This window comes from Aphidius gifuensis, linkage group LG4 (genome assembly GCF_014905175.1).
Source record: "Aphidius gifuensis isolate YNYX2018 linkage group LG4, ASM1490517v1, whole genome shotgun sequence".
NCBI lineage: Eukaryota > Metazoa > Arthropoda > Insecta > Hymenoptera > Braconidae > Aphidius > Aphidius gifuensis.
The window spans coordinates 6,496,061-6,521,135 of NC_057791.1; the positions used below are offsets into that span (position 1 = coordinate 6,496,061).

The 25,075-nt window shown below is 26.5% G+C and overlaps 2 protein-coding genes and 1 long non-coding RNA gene across 4 annotated transcripts; 1 reads left to right on the forward strand and 2 right to left on the reverse strand.

Annotated features, from left to right (window-relative positions):
• Positions 1–17,554: 17,554 nt before the first annotated feature.
• Positions 17,555–18,937, reverse strand: LOC122854935 (stress-associated endoplasmic reticulum protein 2). The gene is made up of 3 exons (XM_044155971.1): positions 18,665–18,937; positions 18,358–18,430; positions 17,555–18,260 (listed from the first exon to the last, which is right to left on the reverse strand). Exons 1-3 carry the CDS (start codon positions 18,746–18,748, stop codon positions 18,223–18,225), a joined length of 195 nt encoding a protein of 64 aa, XP_044011906.1. The 5' UTR covers positions 18,749–18,937; the 3' UTR covers positions 17,555–18,222.
• A 272-nt stretch (positions 18,938–19,209) lies between these two features.
• LOC122854936 (GPI ethanolamine phosphate transferase 1) lies at positions 19,210–22,671 on the forward strand. 2 transcript variants are annotated; one of them, XM_044155973.1, is made up of 9 exons: positions 19,224–19,292; positions 19,480–19,621; positions 19,695–19,912; positions 19,979–20,198; positions 20,316–20,601; positions 20,682–21,141; positions 21,213–21,549; positions 21,611–22,031; positions 22,109–22,563. In XM_044155973.1, exons 3-9 carry the CDS (start codon positions 19,702–19,704, stop codon positions 22,532–22,534), a joined length of 2,361 nt encoding a protein of 786 aa, XP_044011908.1. In that variant the 5' UTR covers positions 19,224–19,292; positions 19,480–19,621; positions 19,695–19,701; the 3' UTR covers positions 22,535–22,563. The 2 variants fall into 2 exon arrangements, with proteins under 2 accessions (XP_044011907.1, XP_044011908.1); XM_044155972.1 differs by having other exon boundaries at positions 19,210–19,621; positions 22,109–22,671.
• A 1,631-nt stretch (positions 22,672–24,302) lies between these two features.
• LOC122854937 lies at positions 24,303–24,860 on the reverse strand. Its single transcript, XR_006374012.1, has 3 exons — positions 24,764–24,860; positions 24,503–24,687; positions 24,303–24,411 (listed from the first exon to the last, which is right to left on the reverse strand). It is a non-coding gene; the product is annotated as an uncharacterized LOC122854937 (long non-coding RNA).
• Between the last annotated feature and the right edge of the window lie 215 nt (positions 24,861–25,075).

The window sequence follows — 25,075 nt, forward strand, 5'->3', positions numbered from 1 at the left end:
TTAAAAAAACAAAAACATTTTAATCCATGGCGCGTAAATACACACGTGGTTTCAGACGCCATAATGATGATAATTATCGACGCTCGATTCTCATAGGTCAACTTAAAACGTTAATAACTCGGGCAAAAGCGTCGCCCTGGTGAAAAAAATCTGGCAGATTCTGCAAGATTCGACAAAAAATGAAAAAATCTGGCAGATTCTGCCAGCCAAATATTCGGCTTTCAACAGTCTGCCAGATTCTGTCAGATTCTGGCAGATTCTGCCAGCCAAATATTCGGCTTTCAACAGTCTGCCAGATTCTGTCAGTTTCTGTCAGATTCTGCCAGCCAAATACTTGACTTTCAACAGTCTGCCAGATTCTGTCAGATTTTGCCAGCCACATACTCGATCTTAACAGTCTGCTAGATTCTGCCAGATTCTTACAGATTCTGCCAGATTCTGTCAGCCACATATTTGATATCATATTCATCGTTTTTTCTTTATATTCAGTGATTTTTCTATATTTTCCTTCATATTTAATGATGTTCTCCATATTTATCGTATTTAGATTGAGGGACTTAGAAAATTTTCGGGGGGGGGGGGGGGGGGCCAGATGAAAAGCGGAAACAATAGGAAATTAAAATTCCCTAAAAAAAAAAAACACTAGTCTGCTTGGGTTAGAGAAGTTAAATAAAAAAAAATACAAAATGAAATCGTGGCAATTCAATTTCGAGGAGACGACTTTTGTCGTTGATATGTTTATTATTTTTTTTTTATAACCTCTTTTTTTTTTTTATGTAGAACAAATTTTTAGGTAAATTCACTTGAATTCTCATTATTGACAATGGCTATGTAAATTTTGAATTTCAGCTTTTCAATATTTTGAAAGTTTTCTTCAAGCTTGATGAAGTAGACTGTTGCTAATTTTTCAAAAAACTTTTGCTAAATGTTCTACATAAAATTTGCAGCGAAAAATAATTCACATTTTGCGAATACTCAATTTTGATAAATATAAAATACATTTTTCAAATATCAATGTTTTGCAAACAGAAAGAAATAAAAATTTGAATAACGTAAATTCCCTGGTGAAAATAATATGGCGGATTATGTCATAATATGCCATAATATGCCATGAAATGACAGGAAAATTATGGCATATTATGCCATATTCTTACATGATTTTTGGATGCCAGAATATACCATTTTCTGGCAAATGAATTTTTGTCGGAATATGGCATATTTTGTCATATTATGTCAGATTATGTCATATTATGCCATATTATGACATAATCCGCCAAATTATTTTCACCAGGGTTATATTTACAGTTGCAAATTTTATACTTGAAAGTTTGAGGACTTGAACAGTATGGCCGAAAGCTTGGTATTGAAATATACACAAACAAAAACTGTATACAAAAAGTATTCAACGAAAAAGTATTATAAAGATTTCTGACTGTTGCAATCTGGTATTTTTTTATATACATATGAAATATGTATAAACAAACTATATATTTGTTTGATTGTGCATTGTCCACAATTGAACGATAAAATATAAATTATGTTCTACTCTATATATTTAGAACTATATTTCAATTCGTAAAGTACTTATTTTTTTCTCTTTTTTTCTTAGCTGAATTTTTTCTTGTTTATAGAACCACTGACTGTTCAAAAAATCATTCCAAATATCTATTTTTGAATTACTATTAAAAATAGATAACTACTTCAAGTCATCAATTAACCAAATCCGTTAACTAGGTCAGGAGTTAATAATTGAAAATTAATTGAGAAGTAAATAAGCATATGCAATTAAAAATTTCGATAAATTTTCTATGAAATAACAAAGAATATCGCATGTATTTTCACTGCATATATACATGATAGTTGACAAAAAAATAAAAAATGATTTTACTTATAAAAAACTTGATATAAGCTTTATTTTTTATGATATTTTTAACATTGATGTTGGTTATTTGTCACAAACAGAAAGATTTTTTCAAAAAAAAAATTCATATATATATTTCTCTTTGTTTGGAATGTCAAGTGATCAGTTTCATACGAATATCTAGTTGGCAGTATGCAATATAGGTAGATAACAATAAAATATAATTATAAATTGCTTGGATATTCTCGAAAAATTTTAAGCAAACATTTTTTAAACAAGGTTTTTGTTGATAGAGTATATTCGTTTGATTCTCTTCCGCATTTTTCCTGTTTTAATGTATACGCTACGACGCAATAGATATAATCTGATCAAGTAAACGGAAAAAAACATGAAATATAAAGTTAAAACAAAAAAATTAATGTAAGACAAATTTACTTATTGATATAATTTATCTCTACCTCGTTGTGGCGTATTATTACATTACAATATAGAAAAAAATACGGAAGAATCAAACTTTATTGTCTTATAAAACAAACACCTCCTGAAAAAATGACCTTGTTATAATGTAATACATGTAATAATAAAGATACCTAAATAACAAGAGATGAGGAATTTTGTGATTATATATTATTTTTTTCGATTTTATTTTCCCAGGATAAAAATTCAAAATACGGAAAAAGTCTTGAGGCCTGCGAAAGAGACGTTGTAAACACTGAAAAGTACTGAACAAGTCCTGAAATTCCACACTTTTTCCAATTAATTTCCAAATGCCTTATTTCTATATTCTTTTTCCATACCTTATCAAAAAGTCCTGGACAAAGTCCTAAAAAATCATGATTTTGGCAACAACCAGTATTTGGCTTATTTTTAAAATTTGAGTCCTATTTTTTAAGACTTTTTCCTTATCTAAAAATTTTGCTCCGGATTATATTTCATATTTTTTTTTTGTTTACTTAAACAGATTATATCTATTATACATTAAAACACGAAAAATACGGAAGAAGAATCAAACAAATACTCTTTTAAAAATGACCTTGTTCAAAAAATATACAGGTATAGTAATAGATGCCTAAATAATAAGAGACAAGTAAATTTGTGCTTATATTAATTTTTTATTTTTACTTTACATTTCATAATTTTTTATGTTTACTTTAATAGATTATATCTATTCTGTTATGGCGTATATCAAATATAATTAAACAAATACGATATTATTTATGGTCTCAAACAACAGATGATATTATGTCATCAAGGTCATCAATGTATGAGTTATCATCTGATAAGATTTTTGGTTTAAATAGAAGTTCAAAATTTTTTCAAATTCATTAGCAAACTAAAATTCTCAACAAGTGAATCATTTTATTGAAGTCTACAGAAAAATGAAAGAGCCAATATTCTTGGCTCTTTTATTCGTATATTCATTGAGTGTAATTGCTCATGGTAAGTATATATACCAGGTAGAAAAATTAAGTCTTTTTGAGATCTCATAGAGATCTCTTCTAAATCTCGTTTGTGAGACGGATAGAGATTTTTCAGAGACGAATTGAAGAAGAATTGAAGAAAAATTAGAGACGAATTAGAGATAAATTGAACAAGTTAACAACGAATAACTTTTTGATCTTTTTTTCAATAAATATTTACTTGCACCGACTCTGACTCTATGTTTTTTTTTAAATATGGATTCTAAGATTGACCTAAATATGTGTAAATAATGTCTTTTAATCCAATAATAACACAACTAGATAAGTAAACATTCAACAATTCAAATTTTGAAATTAAACAGTATCCACTTGCACTGGCTTTAACTCCGATTCCGGCCCTAAATCCGACTCTACGTTTTTTTTTGAATACGGATTCTAAGATTGACCTTAATATGTGTAAATGAATTCTTTTATTCAATAATAACACAATTAAATAAGTAAACACTCAAATTTTAAAATTCTTAAATTATCTGTTTTGTAACTAAGAAATTTTATTATTATTGTTATTATTATTACTAACAATCTACGTAAACCTAATAAAGATATTTATTATTATTTTCAGTATAAGAATTTTAATAAATTATAAGGGCACTATAAGAATCACTTTTGACTGCATTTTGTATCAAACATTCCCTGTTTTCTTTATAGATTCTATTACGAAGCACAAAGTGTCAGAAAATGGAACGATTCGATGGTACGGAAAAGAGACTAATGGATCAAACAAATCAACGAAAGTTATGAATCCGACAGACAATAACATACGAATGTCTTTTCAATTTCTTGTAAGTATTATATAAGATTTTTATATTGTATGAATATATTTTTTCAAGAATTTTATACAACACCAATTTTAAACTTTCAGAGTACTGATATAAATAATTCGAATAGAAATAAACGTAATACAGCATGTATTCCTGGAAAAATACCGTCCACCCACTTAACAAATAATGAAAAGAAAAATCATACTGTTTCTTCTATAATGGACAGTCTGAACCAAGGAACAGCAAATATTAAATATTCCGATGACCCTAATATAATACTACTACTAGGTCTTTCTGGCGCCGGGAAAAGTACTCTTGCTCAATATCTATTTGGCAACAACTCTAATTTAATGGCAGTTGCAAAAAAGAATATGAAGTGTCAGGCAACTGGTGACTTTTATATAGAAGATACTGAAAAAAAAATTGGTCATAACGCCGTTCTGTCGCATACAGAGTTACCTGATCTTGTAATTGATCCTGAGACAAATACAACAATTTATGATTGTCCAGGATTCAGTGATACGAGAGATCCTGAACATGATATTTCTGGAGCCTATTTTATAAAAGCAGTTTCGGATAAGGCAAAAGCTTTAAAATTTATATTTGTTGTGAATTATAATTCCATTACAATAGGAGCTAACAGAGCAGATTTTATAATACTAGCTAGACATGCAACCAATTTGATTCATAATATTTCGAAGTACAATGAAAGTATTGCTCTCGTAGCAACAAAAATCAAAGATGACAAATCAGACGACCAGAGAATCATTGCCATTGCTGATTTTTTGCAAGAAGTCAGACAAACACTTAACGACATGAATGAAGAACCAAGTGTACAATTATTTATTGATATATTGTTAACAACAAGTGGTCCAGACAATCAATACTATACTAAAATTGGTTTAATGCCAAGGTTTAACACAGCAGGTCGCTTAATTAATTTACCAGCAGTTCAAACTCACAAGAAAAGTCTTCTGACTCTAATACATAATAATATTAAATTTACTGAAATTCATACAACAGATTTAAAACCTACAATATCAAGTGACTCAGTCTACTATATTGATGGCTTGGTCAACGAAGTAACTCAACAAATGTGGGTCCATATCAATAATGTAGTACAAAAAGTCCAAGTATTTTATAATGATTTGATTCAAAATATGCTAGACACAATACATTCTTTCAACGGTGAGAAAATTGTAGTTGAAATTGACCAATTGAAAGCTGAATTATTTTTAACTAAGCTCAACACAGGTTTAAGTGTCATATCAGAAATTATTGAAAATATTAAAAGTCAAACCACCCTCAATGAAATATCAAAGTATATTATTAGTAGTGCATTAATTTCAGAAATCAATTTGTCTCAAGATATCGTATCAAATTTTTCAACTCAACATGAATATCTTAAATTTCTACTTTCAGTTCATGAACCGAAACATTCATTTAATGTAGACGCAGTAATAACATTATTAGTTAATCTAGAAAATGAATTGAAGATATCAATAAACCATTTTCACAGTAATGTATCCGATGTAACAAATCAAATAGAAAATACAATTTTATCTATTGACAATAATATAATGAATGAAATTCAGAAAAATTTTTCTAGTATCACAAAAACCATTCTTGACAATGCAAAAATGTCTTCGTTAATGAACTCAGGACGCTTAGAACTTTTGGGAATACGCAATTTAGCAAATAGCCCCGATATAAATTATAAATGCATTAATCAAATTAGAAGAACTGTTAATCATTTTAATTTTACTGACACGAATATTCAATCTGTAGATCATGTAGTTCAAAAGACATCAAAATTGGTCGACGAGTTGTATTTTTTACAAACTCTAAAAGATGAATTTGCCAATAGCAATTCTTTGAAATGCACAGATAACATAAATCGTGTTATATCTTATTTAGATGATTTAGGCAAATGGTATAACCTATTATTTTCTTTATTCAAAAAATTGTCAGGATATACTGTGCAAAAAAATATAGCTACATGTTATAACCTATCTAAGAGTATAATGAATCACAAGGCTCTCGCAAGAGTAGCAGATGTTATTCCTGGGCCGTTTGTGGAAGAATGTTTTACTGTTAACGAATATAATACTGCTGGTATTGATAATGTTATGCTTGATAAGTTCCAACTGGATGCTTTAAAAAGAATAATAAAACATACATTACATCATAATTCAAGTTACTCATGTGATTCAAAATTATCTCATGAATGTCCGCATATAGAAAATGCAAAGTTTGTTTTTGCATTGGGAAAAATGTTTATTCCTCCAGGAGCATTAGATTTTATTCTTGGTCTCGTGGAAGATTGTTTTTCTGTTAACGAATATAATGCTACTGATATAAATAATGTTATACGTAATAATTACAAACTCAATGCTTCTAAACAAATGTTAAATTATCAATCTTTTGATCTTAAATCACCTGATCACGTTGTTATGAAAGGGCATTACATTAAACTTTCTGATCTCAATAAATGTCCGCATATAGAAAATGCAAAGTTCGTAGAAATATTTGCATTGAAAAAAATATTTATTGATGCTGATATCGATAAAGTTGGTGCTCAATTCAGTTTGTCTATAATAGCACCTATTTGGGAGATCCATGGTCTTCGTAAAATAAAATTGGATGGTAAACCCGGTGATTCCCATGGTCAACAAAAAGCGGTTAGTGGTTCAAGTACATCCATACTCCATGGAAAAGATGGTGCTCCAGGTTTACCAGGTGGCCCTGGAGGAAATTTTCTTGGAATTGGTGCAACTTTCATTAACAGCAACGATCTTAGTATATCCGCCGATGGAGGTAGTGGTGGACCAGGACAAGATGGTGGTGATGGTATGGACGGGCGAGATGACACAGAATGTCCTGATACGATAAAATATGAAAATTTTCCTAACAAAGAACATTGTTCATTTTATGATAAGTCAAAACTTGGACGTGCATTTACACGCGGCTGTACGGCTCAATCAACGTTTAATGGTTTTTCTTTAGATATAAGGGTTCCTCTTTATTTGGAGCAGGATGTTACCTGCTATCCTAAAAATGATGGGCTTTTCAAAGGTAATGGTACTAATGCTGGCGATGGCGGTAAAGGTGGAATAGGGGGTCATGCAGGTAACATCACTCTCATTGCTAAGGGTATTCAATCTATAAATTTGAGCAACCAAGTAGGAAAAACAGGATCAGATGGTTACGGTGGCGTTGGAGGTAAAGCTGGAAAAATAGGAAACGATCTCCTTATCGAAATGGCTCTCTTTCAAGAATGGACTGAACATGGAACAAGGTTGGTGGAAAAACCGGACTGGCTCCATCACCGATTTGTTGCAAGTAACAAAGCTTATTTTCCTGGCGAATCTGGCACTAACGGTTATCACACTGCAAATAGAAAGGATCCAAAAAAAGCAGTATCACAGCTGAATTTCACTCATCAATCAATTATCAATTATAAAACTTATTTTAATGAACATTCAAGTGATATTACAGAAGACGTGGATATTATAAATTTCTTGGATATTCTCAAAGAACCTTAACCAAACATCGTTTGATATACTATCAGAAAGAATACATTTTTTAGACTTAAAAATTTCGAAAAAAATTGAAAAGTAATATTGTCTTCAAAATTCTTTAATTTATTAAAGACTTATAAATTATGTTTAGATTAACTTCAAAATTATAATTTTTTATGAAAGAAATCAAACTATGTATCTGTTATAATTATGTTCAATTTACTTGCTGATGATAAAAAAATTAAATAAAAATTCAAAATCAATTGTTGCAAAAAATATTGTGGATAATGTAATCAATCATCGTAAAAAATTTTTGTCTTTTATATATATATTTATCGTTTCATTGTTTCAATATTTTTATCTATATATATTAAAGTGAAAGCAAGGTAGACAAAGCTCACTTCCCTTATTTCATGATTCTTTAATGAATCGATGAATTCACCTTTATTTTTTTCAAATAATTAAAAATTCATATCAGGAACATTGAATGACCAATGATGTATTTCTCATTTTATAGATCTTACTTCCTTTTTTTTTGTTTCCCTAATTATTCGATATTTTCGTAAAAATCTGTTATAATTTATACTCGAGTATAAATCTGATCAGATCATATATAGAATAAGCAACGAGGTATTTGCAAAATTTGTTTATTATTCTTCAATGACAACTAATCAAATGCCCCGAAACCGGATAACATCTATTTTTTTTATACACGAGTATTTAAAAAAAAAAAATTACTTTATTTTTTCTTATTTCATCTAAATTTGTTTTAGTTTTTTTTCGGTACATAAGCTAACAATTATAAATTGATTTAATTATGTATACGGTAATTATTTTTTGAAGAGCTCTAAAATCGTATAAAAAAAAAATCATTAATGAATTTGACTTATAACAAAATAATAATAGTTTTAAAAGAAATGAGTCTTGATGAGTCAGTAATCATGAGTAACGACGAATGTTATACTATATACTATAATACTATAAGTATGTAATATTTTGGAAGCTTGGCTTTTCAATTTTTATTTTATCCGCTTTATATTTGACAATAACTTTTAGAAACATAACGATAATACATACCAATCTTATCATTTATTGATAATATTGAATATATATGAGATTTAAACATTTCAGAAAAATTGTTAAATTAACAAAGCACATAGCGCGCGCGGGTCATTTCGAGAGAGTTTAAATTATTTTTTTTTTTATTTTTACAATCTAAATAAAATTATATTTTCAAATTTTAAAATTTCATTAAATAATTTATTTTACTTTTTAAATTTTGGTCCCAATTAAAAAATGTGTCCATGGTTTTTTTTGTCAGTAAAAAATTGTTAAATAAACAAACTACATAGAGGGCGCGGGTCGTTTTAGATATAGTAGTTATATTTTTCATCTTTTAATTAATCTTTTCTATAAAGAATTGTCAATTTTGCAGGTATCCTTGGTAAAAATAATAAAATATATTTCTCTGCTATTTCTCCGGCTTCTTTCAGCATTTTTCGTTCGTGACCAATTGCCGGAGAAATCACCGTTCCCGTGGAGTCTTAAAAATTTTAGTTTTCATCGCTAAGTCTTTTTTTACTTTTAATTTCTATGGATAGTTTAAGTCATTGAATGTAGCTCGATATATAGCTGAATAGTTTTAGAGAAAATGAAAGAGAAAGGTATACATAAAAAAACGAGCTGATGAAATTAAAATGAACTATAAAATTAGTCATTGTTTATAGAAATATCTTAGTATTCTTTTTATCTAAGATATTTTGTGACAGTCATTGAGACTCTCCATATATAATTCACAAAAAATACCCTTTAATAATAGCATCAACTAAGTTTTTTAATTTAATACATATGTTTTATTTTTATTTCCATTTTTATGTTGCCAAAATATTATTTTTTGGCATTGATAAGACTACAAGGAAAACGTGAGTAAGGTATATGTTGAGCAATAAATATGTCGTCGGTGGTAATCCTCCATGAGAAACATGGTTTGCGAATTCGTACATTACACAAACCAAGGTAAGTTCCTTCCGTTCCAACAGTAACCCATCGTATATATTTTATTTAACAAAAGTTTTTTGCCACACTGTCGGTGCATGCTGTTATTTTATTTTATTGTTGTTTTTATTCTTTACATTCATCAATTTTCCATTCACACAAACTGCCTACATGTCTTGCAAACTTGATTTACATTTTAAAAAAATATAAAATTTTATTATATATATTTTATAAATATAAATAAAATTCAAGTTTTCACTTTTATAATTTTTTATTTTTCTTAAAATGATATAAGTTTTTATTTCAAAAAGTTGGGTGTGATAGTTGCTAAAGTAACTTTACCTTAGCGAGAAATTTAGTTTTTTTTTATTTTTAATTTATCATCCTTCTTCCGTTCTTATATTCACTCTGTATGCAAGTAATTACATAACACAATATTACGAACAAAAATTCCCAGTCATTAAAATATTGCAAAAAAAAAATATGTGCAGAATAAAAACATTTGGGTTAGATAATTACGAGTTTAAAAGAACTTTATAAATATTTAAAAATTAAATAATAAATATGATCTTTGAAACTTGAAATCAAAAAATTAAATTTGATAAATTATATTTCTTAGAATTATTTTTCTTTGACTTGAAATACTAACTCCACTTCCAGATAATATATATGAAAACAAAAAAAAATTGCTATTAATTAATTTAATTCAAAAAATTTCCGTATTTTCATGTAATTTAATATTAAAACCGAAATATTATGTTGTTTTTAATTTCAGGGGCGATTAAAAAATTATTTTTACTGCATAAAAACTGACCAAAATTAAACTAGAGCACAAAAATGAATTACTATTTAAAAAAGCTTCTTGCAATGTATAAAAAAAAAAATATGTATGTATATTGAATTTTATTACAGTAAGCACGTTAGCGATGTTATATTTCTGCAATATTTTTTTTTCGTATTTGATGTTGATTAATATGATATCGTGTATTACAAATATTATTTCATATTCAAAGACAAACAAAAAACAAATATTTCAATCTATCCTTCTTTCTTCACGGTCTAACAATGTTATTGTTAAAAAATCTTTAAAAAAATTTACCCCTGCTCTTTTTTTTTTGTGTCACTAAGACAAAATAAATGACGATACATTTATTTACTGTCAATTTATTATTATTATTTTCAAACAATACGTAATAAGTCAGAGAGTAAATTTGTTCTGGACACATTGTGACATATGGAAAACGACTGATCGTGACTCAGAAATACAAGTTGGTATATGTGTGTGTCTGTGTATATACCATAATACATGGTATTTTAAAAGTTGACACAACGATCGATAGTAGTAGAAGACGACATATATGATGACAAAAGCCCACCACAACTGAGGGTTGTTCATCCCCCATCAATAAAATTCTCTTTCAGTATAAAATAAATTTGAATATGTTTTCAACAAAAAAATTATAATAATGATTTACATTATTTGATTTGTTTTAAACAGCAATTTTTTTTTTTACTATATATATTATACAAGCTACTGATTAAAAATAACCACAATAAATTAATATCAATTTTACTTATTAATTTGTAGATTTTTTAAAAATTATATAATTGATTTTTAATTAATAAATATTTATAAATATATAAAATAACAATATTTAAAAAAATGACACGATAACGAGGTAACGATAAAACGACCAGCAACTTTAATTGTCCGGTTAACGAGCCAAGTAGCAATTAGTAATGGGATTAATTAATTTAGTCAGTAGCATGACCTTAATACAGTCGTTAAATATATGTATATATATGATAAAATAATTTACAAAATATAATAATAATAACACAAATTAACATGTGTATAAATATTGATGTCAAAATAACATAAATCTAGTTTGTGATCAATCTAAAAGTCATTTCTCAATGCATTATTCAACTGACTTAACCGAGATATTTACTTGTCATCTGTTTTACCCCATTTTCCTCCTTCTTCATTTCATGTCTTTGTCAGTTATGTCGTATTGTTGTTGAGTGACTTTTGTGTAGATTCATCACATCAACACAATGCTTATATGCTATATTCTATGTGATATATACTCCCTTCACACCTCAACTTATAAAGATGAAAATAGTATTAGTACAAAAGCAATGCACATGAATGTGAAATTCTACTTCTGCTGCTCTCATCGTCTTTAAATCTTTGCATTCACTTTATTTATATTTATACAGATATATATGATAAAGTCAACCCTTAAAACCATACAAACATATTCAATTAATTTCAAACGAAAAAAATTGTATATATATATTGTTTTTTTTTTTTTTCATCATCTAAAGGCCAAATGAAATTTTCTTGTTGAGATAAATAAAGCCTCCTAACAATTTTTCATATCACAAGTTTTTTAAAGCGGCTTATCAACGTTATATTTATTTTTTTTTTCGTATACTTTTTTCATGAGAAATAATTGAAATAATTTTTATAAAACATTTTTTAATTTGATGAAAATTATATTTCGTTATTTTTTTAATTATGGAAATGTATATACTTGTTGGAAAAAAAAATGGCAAGTTTAAAATTTAACTTGTAATTTATAGATTTTGAAAATATTATTATTAAAAGTTTATTGAATTAACAAGAAGCGATATTTATATTTGCTTACATCAATGATTGTTTTAAAAATTGTGAAAAATTGCAAGTCGTGGTTTAATTACTGCAGCTATTTTTTGTTGTGATTAAAAGTAATAACTTGTTACTCAAATAATGAGTAGTAAGTTGTATAATATTATTTATTTAATTTCATATAAAATTAGATATAATTATGAAGTGCAAAAAAAATTATTGTTATAAAAATAAAAAGATTATTCATCGTAATAAAAAGACAAAGTTATATGTCCTTTAATTTCTCGACACTCCACATGAATTTAAAGAAAAAAAATACATAGAGATATGTAACAAAAGAGCTTATGTTCTAGATATTAAAATGAAAAAAAGCTTATGTCCACGGAGATAGACGGGGATAGACCCGTTTGTTACGAGCGTCAGTTTTTGAAGTTTTTAACTGTAATATAACTAGACAGTGAGAAAAAATATTAAATGAACTAAAATGTAAATATTATATAAATTAAATGTTAAATTTTTAGTACTCTCAAATGGCAAAATAGGTCTACATTCTTTCAAATGCCAAATTTAACTTTTTTTTAATGTTGATTTTTTAATGTTTGCGCTGAATGTTAAATTTAAATTTTTACATTTCTTTTTTTTAAACGTTGGCTGAGAAATAAAAAATTTATTTACTTTGTAGAATTAATTAAGAAGTTATTATTTATTATCATTCATCTACTGACACTATATAGCTCCATAAACCCAAAGAAAAAAAAATTATTATAAATACAATTTTTTTTTTTTAAATTCATTTGAGTTTACTACGAAATTTTATAAATATTTTGACATTTCAATGATTGTTATTTCTATGAAATAAAAATATTTTGTTATAATAAAAATTTAGTTAACAATATTTATCATTATTTTACTTTTTTGTCTATAGTCAACTAAATTTTAAAAAAAGTCAATTCATTTTTCCTTTATACTTATAAAAATCAAAGGAAAATAGAAGTTACTTACAATCAACTCTAAACCACTGAATAAAAAAAAAAATTAAGTTTTCATTTGAATAGGTCTATTATATACCTATTATACGCATATATCCTACAACCACCCTTAACCGATCGTTATCGTTATTTTAACGCCCAAGAGATAGTTTCTTTTTTTTTTTTTTTCAATTTTATTTTTATTCTTTTTACAACTATTATTACTAATATAATTATTATTATTATTAATATTATTATTACGCTTTTTTCATACATTCCATTACTTCAAATCAATACAACAATTTCGGTTTCACACTTAAATTTTTTCTACATCAATCGCCTTGAGGAAAATAATTTTTTTATTTTTATTAGAAATAAAATTATTAGAGTGAAAGAAAATTTGATTTTGTTGAGGGTGTGGTATTGAGTGGAAAAATTTTAAAAAATGTATCTTTTTACATTCTTTTTTTCATGATAAAAATAAAAAATATATACAGCGTTACTTTTGTAGTAGAAGGGCGTAACTATAACTTTTTTAGAATTTTCCGTTTTGTTAATAATAAAAAATTATTTGTGATAAGATGGTGGCTTTATTTTCTCGACATTAAGTTTTTATTAATATTTCATAAAAATAAAACTATAAAAATATCCAAGATAGAAAAACCATTGAATTACACTGAAACATTCTTGCTTTTTTTCTTGATGGCGTTCAAAATAAAAAAACTATCTGAACAATATTAACAAGATTATTATTTCTTAAACAATAAAATTTGAGAAAATAAGAAAATCATTTAATATATGAACAATAATCACTTTGCATATAAATGCATAAATTTATACAAAGTGATTATTGTTTATTTCTTAAATAATTTTCTTCTTTTTTCAAATTCGTATACAACAGTAAGAGTTATATGATCAACAAATGATTTTTTTATGAACTTTTTCCAATAAAAAGTAAATATTGTTAAGTTTCGCTCACTTGCAACTGATTAGCAACGCTGATGAAAAAAATTTAAACACTCTTAACAATTGCATGAATAAAATATGACAATATTAAGGTAAACAATTCAAAATATTTAAAGGTGAAAAAAAATAAAGAAAATAAAAAAAAAATATAAATAAATGTAAAAGTCTGTAGAGTGGAAAATGTGAAAGACATGCAGGGTGTGTACCATTGTATATTTTTATAGTTTGTTTTAATACATATATACAAATAAAAGTGGACAGAAAACAAAATAAACGGAGCGCATCAACGGAGACGGATAAACGAAACGTGACCCGGGGAATACTACGAGATAACGGAGTGGAAATACCAGGGACGAGCTACCATAAATCCAGACATACTGCGACGTGCTTCTTTTTTTCACCTCGTTCCGTCCGATATCTCGCTAATTGTTCGGACGGAAATACACATGGATATACCAAATTATGCTATATACTGCATACACTTCAAATATATATACTACAATAAAACTAAATATACTATACATTAGAGGATTCATTTAATTTTTATTTATATTTTGTTTATTTTTATTTTGTTTTTTTACATGAGGGTAAATTGAGATTTGGACATTGAAACCAAGCGAAACGATTTGAAAATTAGAACCTTATTTTTATATTTATTTTTATATTCGTCAATCGATTTTTTAATTTATAGTTTATTTTTATTTTACTCTTTATGCAAACTTTTTATATAGAAATGTGTAAAAAACTTTTAAAATCACTCGGTTGATCGTTTGGCCATATAAAAAAGGTTAAAAGTTCGATAAAATATATGTTCAATATTGAAAAAGTGACACCAAATTGAATTCTAAAAAAAAATACTTTCTTACGTTCAAAAAATTTAATTTTTGTTGAAAAAAATATAGATGATAAAAAGACGTAATACTTAAAAGTGGAATATTTATTTTTTGCCTCCGATTTTTTTTATTTTCCACTCTACTTTATATTGTATATAATTAATTTTAAAGTAAATAAAAAAATAAACTTGTTACCTTGCCGCAAATAAAAAATGTAGCTTGTTTTAAACAATTAGTTCAACTACGTCTACTATTTTGCCCGAATAATTTTTTATTTTTTTAGTCTTCAGATCCACTCTCTTACTTGCATCAAGTAGATAATGCAATTTATTTTATCCACAAAAAAATGCTTCAAATGTCCAAGGCACAAAAAAAGGAAAGTCGTTATCATAGATCAAAGTGACAAGAGATAATAATAAGCCAACAATACCTATATTTTTTTTTTTTTAAATGTACATAACTCAACAAGTTATAACATATACGACATATTTGAATAAGAATATCGATAATAATTTGGCACTATTTTTTATCACAATTTTTATAATTTAACAAGTTGATTTTGTATTCTCAACATGATTATAAAAAATCTAAAATATTGGAAGAATTATTTTCTTCCCTTCAGCTTTTTTTTTTCAACACGCAAACACTCGAGGGATGTTACTGAACCCCTTAGGTCTTTGTTTTTAATTTATTCTTTTTTATAAAAAAAAAAAAAAAGCAGCATACGTGCGTGCCTCCAGCAATTTACTATCATTATAAAAGTCTAAAATTATAACTCTCAAGATTTGTTTACTTATTTATTATTCATCATAAAAATATGATCCTCCACCGAAAAAACAAATAGAAATTATTATTCAATTTAAAAACCAAATGGATATTGTTCTGATAAATAACTTTAATTACTTACTGATAATATTTTTGCTCAATATGTATCCGAAAAAAATGATGTTTCCTACAAACAATGAAAACAAAATAATGAAAAAAAAAAAGTTTAAAAGCTATCACAAAAAAACACTTGTCAAAAAAATAATATTTAGTTATATTCACTTGATCAAACACTGTGTTAATAGTCACACACTTAAAAACACATGCATTTTAATTAAATAAATAAAACACTTTTGTTCAACAACAAATAAAAAATTTATTTTTTATTTAAATTAATTACTATTTAAAAAATATAATAGACGTAAGTATTAATAAAATTTTATTTATTTTTTTAAGAATAAATACGGAAACAGGTGTTCACTTTACAAGCGCGTACGCGAAACTGCTATGTAGGAAAATGGAATAACTGTTAGGGGGTTGTTCATGAGGGTTGAGGTTGCGGGGTGATCATCTAGACATATATAACTACTGCAAGTAGAGTGAAACTTGCAAAAGGAAATCACAAGAATCATGCGCTTGCGCGTCATATATAATTCATATATTATTTATTGTTTCTTTCCGGTTCTAAGCATTATTTATAGGATTGTGAAGTAGTAGACATTTAGCTAGGTATTTATTTTTAAACCCAAAAATTTTTTTTCAATTCCTGCTAATTTGCTAGAATTTGCTACGAAATTGATGAAATTTGACCGCCAAATATTGATAAACTATTACTCCAAAGTTTTTTTATTATTGTTTTAAAATTTGTCTATTCAAAGAAATAGAGTAGAGATAAATTATTTACTTGAGAAATTTTTCTTGAAAGATTTTATTTTAGAAAAATTAATAAACAGTTTCTAGATTGGGAAATAATATTTGAAGAAATTAACCAAGGTAATTGTAGATTAACTATTATTAATTAATTAAAACCAAGCTGTAGAGTTTGATTTGCCGGATTGGATTTTGATGAACCATATTTTAATTATTCAATTTAAAAAAAAAAACGGAATAATAAAATTTCAGTTAGTGCGCATGCGTGTGTGCTTACTATACTTCATTATAAATAACAAATTTATTTTACTAACACATAATATAATAATATAAAAAGAGTAGATAAATACATGCACAAAAAACGATGAAATTTCATCTAAATATGATATCAAAAGTGACAATAAAAAGATTTTTTATGAATTGATGAATCTTAACATGCAAGTTGTAAGAAACTTGGTTATTTTTCAATTTTTAATTTGTTGAATCAACAATTTATTGTTTGTATTATTATCAGATCTTTTAGTTGTTCAATTAATAAAAAAATTAAGTTTTTGAATTAAATAAAAATTTCGGCACAGAGTTTATATGTTGGTGCACAATAATTTATTACTCCATAATGAATTTCGATTATATCCTATATACTTTTGACCCAAGAGTTCATCATTTATTTTAGTAGTAAAAAATTATGACTATAAAATAAAAACAAAATGTAGATTACAAAGACAAATGATGCAACATCTTAATTAAAATTCCAAATATAGAAAAGAAGCAGATGATTTTACCAAGAAGTTACGATTTCAACACAATCTAATCTATGAAAAGAAAAAAAACATTTGTGTTGAAAAAACCTAGGTTTGCGATGTTTGCCATGCATTACAATTATGTATTGGAAAAATTCAATAAAATAATGTTTAAAAAATATTTTTGTTCATATCTTTTTATTGATATCCAATAAGTCAAAAGAAAAAAAATAATAATTTGTAAAATACTTAATGACTGGATTGGATAAATTAATAAAATTCCCAATTGTTATTTAAGCACACTGTTCAACATTTCGTTGTATTTTTTTTTATTATTGGAATGCTTCGAAACGAACATTTAGTATATTTACAATTTATCATGTGTTAATAATCAATGGAAGAACTTGATATTTTTTTTGTATATAAAAAAGATTAACTATTGCATATTCAAAATTTAAAACCAGGATAAAAATTTATAAATATCATTGAATGAATTTTTTCTTTTTTTTTTTTTCTTTTCAATTCAAATGAGAGTTGACGTTACATTACCTTCCATTGATTTTTATAAAAAAAATAATTAACATATATATATTTTATTTATTTTTCAAGTTAATCGTAAAAATGAATGAAAATGCTAAGTTACATAGATACATTTTTGAGCCTAATCAGAATAGACAATTAGAAAATATATTTTTTTAAAAAAGAGAAAAAAAAAAAAAAAAATTCAGTCATCTTTTTTGTTTATGATAATCAATAATTAATAAATCAATTTTTTTATTGTATAAATAAATTTTTAAAACTGGTTTGTCCAATTAAATTATTGAGATTTGTGTTTAGTTGAATTAAATTATGCCATCCTGATGCTCTGGATTATTTGGAACACCGCTGTGAAAATAAAAAGCAATAACAGCTGTCAGTTAAAATCTGTCAAATGAAGAATTTTTTCTTTCAATAATTAATATTAATTAAAAAATTGTCTCACCAGATCCACAAACAACAAAGATGAATAATGCAAGTAGCCATGGTCCAACTGGAGAACTTTCTTCTTGAGCTTTCTGGAAAAAGTAATAACAAATTAGTTGTATTATAACCTCAAATAATCCATAGAATTTTCTAGAGTAAAATCGAAACACAATAATTATTGAAAATGAAGATATAATTCAACCAAACACAAGCTATTTTTACATTATCAAAAATCAAATTCTAAACTAACATATGCTAAAACTTTACAAACAAATAAAAAACAAATAATTTTATAAAAATTTTAAAATAAAATATTAAAAACTTACTGATGATTTAGGTACATTTCCACGTAATGTTATATTTTTTGTTGCTTTTTCATTAGCAATACGCATTCTTTGTTTAGGTGCCATTATTAATAATTTTGATTAAACAAATCAAAATACTTCACAAAACAATTTAATTGACTCCGAAATTGACGGCGTTTACCGAACGACAGTGTCACTTTTATGTACGTGTTCACGTGATAATAAAAAAGTATATAAAGATAAATTTGTACTATCTTTTCAATAAATGTACGTGGTCGTCATGGATTCCAGTGACACGTGAATACTTAAGTGACAGTTCAAAAACATCACCTTCCACGTTATCACTACCCGAGTCATATTAGATCTTAAAGAATTTTTTTTAAATTAAGAATATTAATATTTCAAACAATTAAAAAAATTTTTTTTTTATTATAAATAATTAATAAAGACGTTAAATAATTATTATTTAATATTTTTAATTGCAATATTTATATATTTTTTTTTATAAAAACAATATGGCGGACTGCTTGGAGTGTCACCTGTTGTTGACGTTTCGAAACCATAATTGTAAACAAACAAACACAACCAAATAAAAAAAACTGAGATAAACAATTTAATTAACAATGGGATTATGTGAACAAATAGACAAGTATGTTTGTATGTTTAGATAAAAATTGTCCACGTTGTTCTAGGTGTGAATCACTTCGTGTGACTTGAAAATTTTTTCGTTTTATAAAATAAAAACATAAAAATGTCTAAAAAACAAAACACCGGTGGATATTTACTCGGATTTTTGAGTGTAATTGTTCATATTATTGTTTTGTGGGGTGTATTAGATGCAAATTTTCATTCACCGATATTGAATAATCTTGAACAAGTACAACCACTTGATGATGCACCGGCAAAACGTTTGTTTTTATTTGTTGCTGATGGATTAAGATACAGAACATTTTCAGATCATTTGCCAAAATATTTAAAGTAATAAAAAAGTTTAATATGAATTGTTAACTATTTAAAAATATTCATTTTTATTAATTTATATATTAATTAGGAGTGCTATGAAACATGGTACATGGGGGATATCTCACACCAGGATGCCCACTGAATCAAGACCTGGAAATGTCGCAATAACAGCTGGTCTTTATGAAGATCCAAGTGCTCTGTTTAGAGGATGGAAAGAAAATCCAGTTCATTTTGATTCTGTCTTCAATCAGAGTCGAAAAACATGGGCTTGGGGAAGTCCAGATATTGTGCCAATGTTTACAAAAGGTCTGCGAAGAAAATTATACTTTTTAGTCAAAAAACAAAATACTCAATTTATTAATTTTTTTACAGGCAATAAAAAAAATGTTTATGGAGAAACTTATCCACATGATTGGCAAGATTTTGATAAAGCTAGTAATTCACCACGTCGGTTGGACTCATGGGTATTTGATAAATATTTTACCTGGCTTAAAAATGATGCACCAAGTGTTAAAAATGACTGTGAAATTATATTATTTTTTCATTTACTTGGATGTGATACTGCTGGTCATGGAAGTAAACCTCACTCAAGGTAAATATTGTCGTTTAAATTTATAATATTGAATAACCAATGTAAAAAAAAATGTAATTCAATAATGTATTTACTCTAGATAATTAAAAGACCAAAAAAATTATAATTTACATTTAGCGAATACATTGAAAGTATGAATTATGTTGATAACAAAATTCAACAAGTTGTCAAAAGTGCTGAAATTTTTTTTGGTGATAATCAGACCACTTTTATAATGACTGCTGATCATGGAATGACTGATTGGGGATCACATGGAAGTGGTTCAACTGATGAAACTGAAACACCATTTGTTGCATGGGGTGCTGGAATCAATGACTCTCTGGATCCAGTTGACATTCATCAAGCTGATATTGCACCTTTAATATCAACACTTCTTGGCATTTCAATACCAGTCAATAGTGAGGTAAAATATTTAATCATTTAATCAATTATCCATTATGTTTTAACACAATTGAATAATTTTTTTTATAACTTTGATTTAAGGGAATACTGAGATCACAGTATTTAAAATATAGCAGTGAAAATTTTACAGCCAGAGCTATGATTAATAATTTCAAACAAATGGAAAATCAAATAAAAGCAAGTCGTATTTTAACAAGTGGATATGGTAAACGTAAAATTCATCAATTTGAAGAAGATCTTCACAAAACTATTAAAAAAATGAAACAACTTGTTGATGATAAAAATAATAATGCTGCGATGTCATTAGTTGATGATGGTATTCGATTGAGTAAGAATGCTTTGTATTACTATCGAAGATATCAGACAAATCAATTAATTATTTATTTATCATTCATGTGGCTTGGTTGGATTTTTTATTTACTTTTTACACTTGCTGGTTTGCCAAGAAAGTTTATTAAAAAATTCCATGGTATTTATTTAACAACATATGCCAATTTTTTTGCTATTGTTTCAATGATTATTCTTGTTGTAGAACACTTGGGTAAATATATTAATTTGATAATCTATTTATTATTTATTTTTATCAAATATATAAAATAATATTTTATACAGTTTCAGGAAGAGGTGATTGGAGAGTTGTTCAATATGGTATCATGACAATTATTTCAATTTTATTAGCTGCTAAAAAAGCAACAACTCATTCACTGATGTTTGAAAAGAACGATATAATAACATTGGCAAATGCAACAATAGGAATAACATTGTTGATATTATTAATGTCAATTGGATTGTTGAAAAAATATTTTTTCAGTCTTGCTATGATTGTTGCTGTATCAATGCAATATAAATTTACTAAAAAACATAATAATTATTTGATAATTACTGGATTATTGTTGGCTATTTATCCACTTTTACCGACAGTTAGACCTGGAACAGATATTATACAAATGTAAGTTAATCTGAAGATTTATTTTTCATTCATTTTATTAAGTTGAATAATTTATTTTTAGACTTGGTGTTTTGATTGTTCATTTGATTTTTTTGTACAAACAAAAATCAATTGAAATGAAAATAAAACTCGTCGAATTTTTGAGGATATTATTGACATCATTGATTGTTGCTGGGATTATTGATGGACGAACTGGAGTATCATGGATTATATTACTATCAAGTCCAGTAACAATATTGTTGTATCCAGTTGATAATGCTGTTGGTAAATTAACTGGTGTTATGTATGGTTTTCTTTGCCCAATTTCATTACTATCAGCATCATACGAGCCACAGTTTTTTTCACTGCTAGCTCTGCATTTGATAAAATTACAAGAATCCATTACATTCAATAGAGAAAAAGTTTACAACACTTTTAATAAGTTTGGAGAGCAAGATAAAAAATATCTCAGTCCAGAAGATCTCGTCACAGCTGCTTATTTCGTATCCTTTTGAAAAAAAAAAAAAAAACAACTAACAAATTCATAAACAAGTATAAGATTCTTAACTATTATCAACAGATGTTGTATATATTGTTGTCATTTTTTGGAACTGGTAATATGGCCAGTATCAGTTCATTTGATCCAATGTGGACGAAACATTTCATCACAGTATTTTCACCATTTATTATGTCTTCATTGATCGTATTAAAACTGGCGATTCCATTGATTCTCATTGGATGTGCAAGTCAAGCTATAACATCATCTTCATCATCATCATCTGTGTTTTTAGCTGTTTTGTTACTGGGTGATTGCTTATCACTACCATTAATGTACACTGTTACGAGTGAAGGAAGTTGGCTTGATATTGGCAGTGCTATTAGTCGTTATACAATTGCTGTTATTTTACCATGTCTTTTTATGATTCTTTATTATTTATCGAAACCATTTATGACATTTTGTTTATTTCAAATAAGAACAAAAACTAATAAACATCATTCAGTATAAATTTAATGGTTGTTCATAATAAAAATAACAATTAAAACATCATTGATATTATTATCATGAATATTATTATTAGATACAATATTATAATATACAATTTTTCAAAAATAAATGTAAATAATAAAAAACAATGACAAAAAGCTCGATTCCAAAATTTATTATACCGAGATTTACCACTGATGATAAATCTTCTATCTTACAAGGTGAAGGTTTCATTTCTTTGAAAATAAATGATTTAATTTTTATCAATGATCGATAGGAATTTGATTGTAGTTTGAAGCTTATATTTATTTTATTTTTAACTAAGTTTGACGTTGTCGAATCAAGTTCAAAGAAAATTGGATCGTAATATGATTAAATCAGCTGGTTATTATGAGCTCATTGTTGAGGGAGATGCTGAGAAATTGCTCCAAATAACTTTGTCTAATATGACCGATAAATTTTATCAACATCTTACGGTTCCTTGCAAAGAAGCTTCTTTTTTTCCACTAAATGCTAGGAATGTTGCATCACCAACCTTCTATTCCACGTTGTATTATTTAGTGATTATTTTACAAACGATTTAAATAAAGATAAAGTGTAAAAAAATCATTTTTATTTACAATATTTTCTTTTTTAAAAATTTTTCTCCATTAGTACATAATAAACTCATGAAAAAAAAAACAAAAATTAAAAATATATTAAAAATTCTGTAAGTACTGTATCGAGAAATTCATTAAAATTTTTAGATGAACTTGATAATATTGTACTGAAAGTAAATCAAGTAATGATGAATCTTTTGATACAAAAGTAATGAATAGTTAACCTTGGTGATGGTAACTATAATAAAAAATACGATAATTTAAGGGATAAATTTGATGTGATTTTGACTGTATCATCACTGACCTTTTGTTGTTGCTATATTATTTAGGAAGGGCATCATTGACAATGATAGATATCAATAGTGATAAATACAGATAAACATAATATGTATGTGAAAGCATAATCTTTATTTTGGTAGAGCATGATGATGTTGCCGACAACAATAGAGAGAGAATTGCATCGTATGATCGGAACACTGAAAGCGTGGCAATATATACTCTTATCCAAAGATGCTTAACAATTATTGACCATCAAAAATGATTTGGATAAGGAAGTATGGTCCCTGGTTATTAAAATGTATAAGGAAAAGTTATCATATCTCCAAGGATTGTATTGTGATATACTGAAAATCCAGTACTTAATTATTATCAGTATTTAATATAAAATTCTCTCAATCACAGTTTGATAAACATTTACTGATTGAACAAATTTGATATAATGATTTCGCCAAAGAAGACCAAAACCATCACCATCATCAGCATCACATCTTTGTTCTAACATCCAATTTTCATTTTCATGTTTACGAATGGTCATCATCATATAATATATTCAACAATGAATAACGACTTTAATTTAGCTTTAAAAAAATATAAAAACTCGATTTATTTTAGCAAGAATTTGACTCAATTGTTAATGTGACGAATGACGATACATCACTGAATAAATTTTTTTTCATCGTGATTTTTACAGTGACTATTGATTATAAATTAATAAAAAACTAATAAATATTTATTATTAATAAATATATCAATCAACTGTTAATAAAAAAACAAAAATGCATTTTAATAATTATTCTAATTTCGAGATAAAGATTAATTTTCAAACATTTTATTCAACAATGAAAAAGGCAAACATATGTTTTTTTTTATCATTAATCAACCAATATAATTTTTAAATATATATAGTTCCAAAAGATTTTAAAAAAGTTGACACAATAATCTGATTATACAACAAATTATGTACAGATATCAACAACTTTTTTTTTTGTTGGGTTTTTCTTCGAACAACCACATTATTACCTGTAAAAAAAGGTAAGTTGATAATATATTGTCATTTTTAAGAATAAAAAAAAAAAAAGTTGATGAATATAAAACTTAAGTTAGTAATTACTACGAGGAAGAACACGAAATCGACGGTGGTCCAAAGCACGCGGTCAAGAAATTGAGTCGACGCAATGTTGAAGATTTCAAGTTTTGTCTTATTATCATATGATATATGTTGATGACAAAGCCGACATTTTCCATATGACTTATAGAGTACTCTTGGGATCGGTTTGGAAAAATTTTTAACACCAACTGAAACAATTAATCAATTATCAAGTATTATATTAAAAAATTTTAAAATTAACCTAAAAAATATTAATAAACTTACACTGTGCAATTTTCACCGATTTTAATAATGGTTGACGTAAAAGACTCAACATATTTACTGATATTAACCTGAAGACTTAACTTTCCAAAAGACTATGTAAAACAGACTAAAATTTGCTAAAATTGATGAAAATGTTTAACAATATTTAATATGTTTAATGTTTATCACCGGAAAAAGATATTTATCAAGCATGATTTCTGTGCACATGTGCGGGTTTCTGTGTTTTGTTGTGTTTTGCACAGTTTTGCAGTTTCTGCAAGAGGACTAGAGAACTCTATTGGCCATATATTTAAAGACCATTAAAAATGGAAA

What these genes read in the sequence shown, in the direction of transcription:
- LOC122854935 (XM_044155971.1), bottom strand. Translation starts at nt 18,748, where the DNA reads ATGGCACCTAAACAAAGAATGCGTATTGCTAATGAAAAAGCAACAAAA. An exon ending in GAAATGTACCTAAATCATCA is followed by an intron (nt 18,431 to 18,664) that starts GTAAGTTTTTAA and finishes TACTTTTTCCAG; the next exon opens with AAAGCTCAAGAAGAAAGTTC. An exon ending in CTTTGTTGTTTGTGGATCTG is followed by an intron (nt 18,261 to 18,357) that starts GTGAGACAATTT and finishes TTATTTTCACAG; the next exon opens with CGGTGTTCCAAATAATCCAG.
- LOC122854936 (XM_044155972.1), top strand. Translation starts at nt 19,395, where the DNA reads ATGTCTAAAAAACAAAACACCGGTGGATATTTACTCGGATTTTTGAGT. An exon ending in TGTGCCAATGTTTACAAAAG is followed by an intron (nt 19,913 to 19,978) that starts GTCTGCGAAGAA and finishes ATTTTTTTACAG; the next exon opens with GCAATAAAAAAAATGTTTAT. An exon ending in CAATACCAGTCAATAGTGAG is followed by an intron (nt 20,602 to 20,681) that starts GTAAAATATTTA and finishes CTTTGATTTAAG; the next exon opens with GGAATACTGAGATCACAGTA.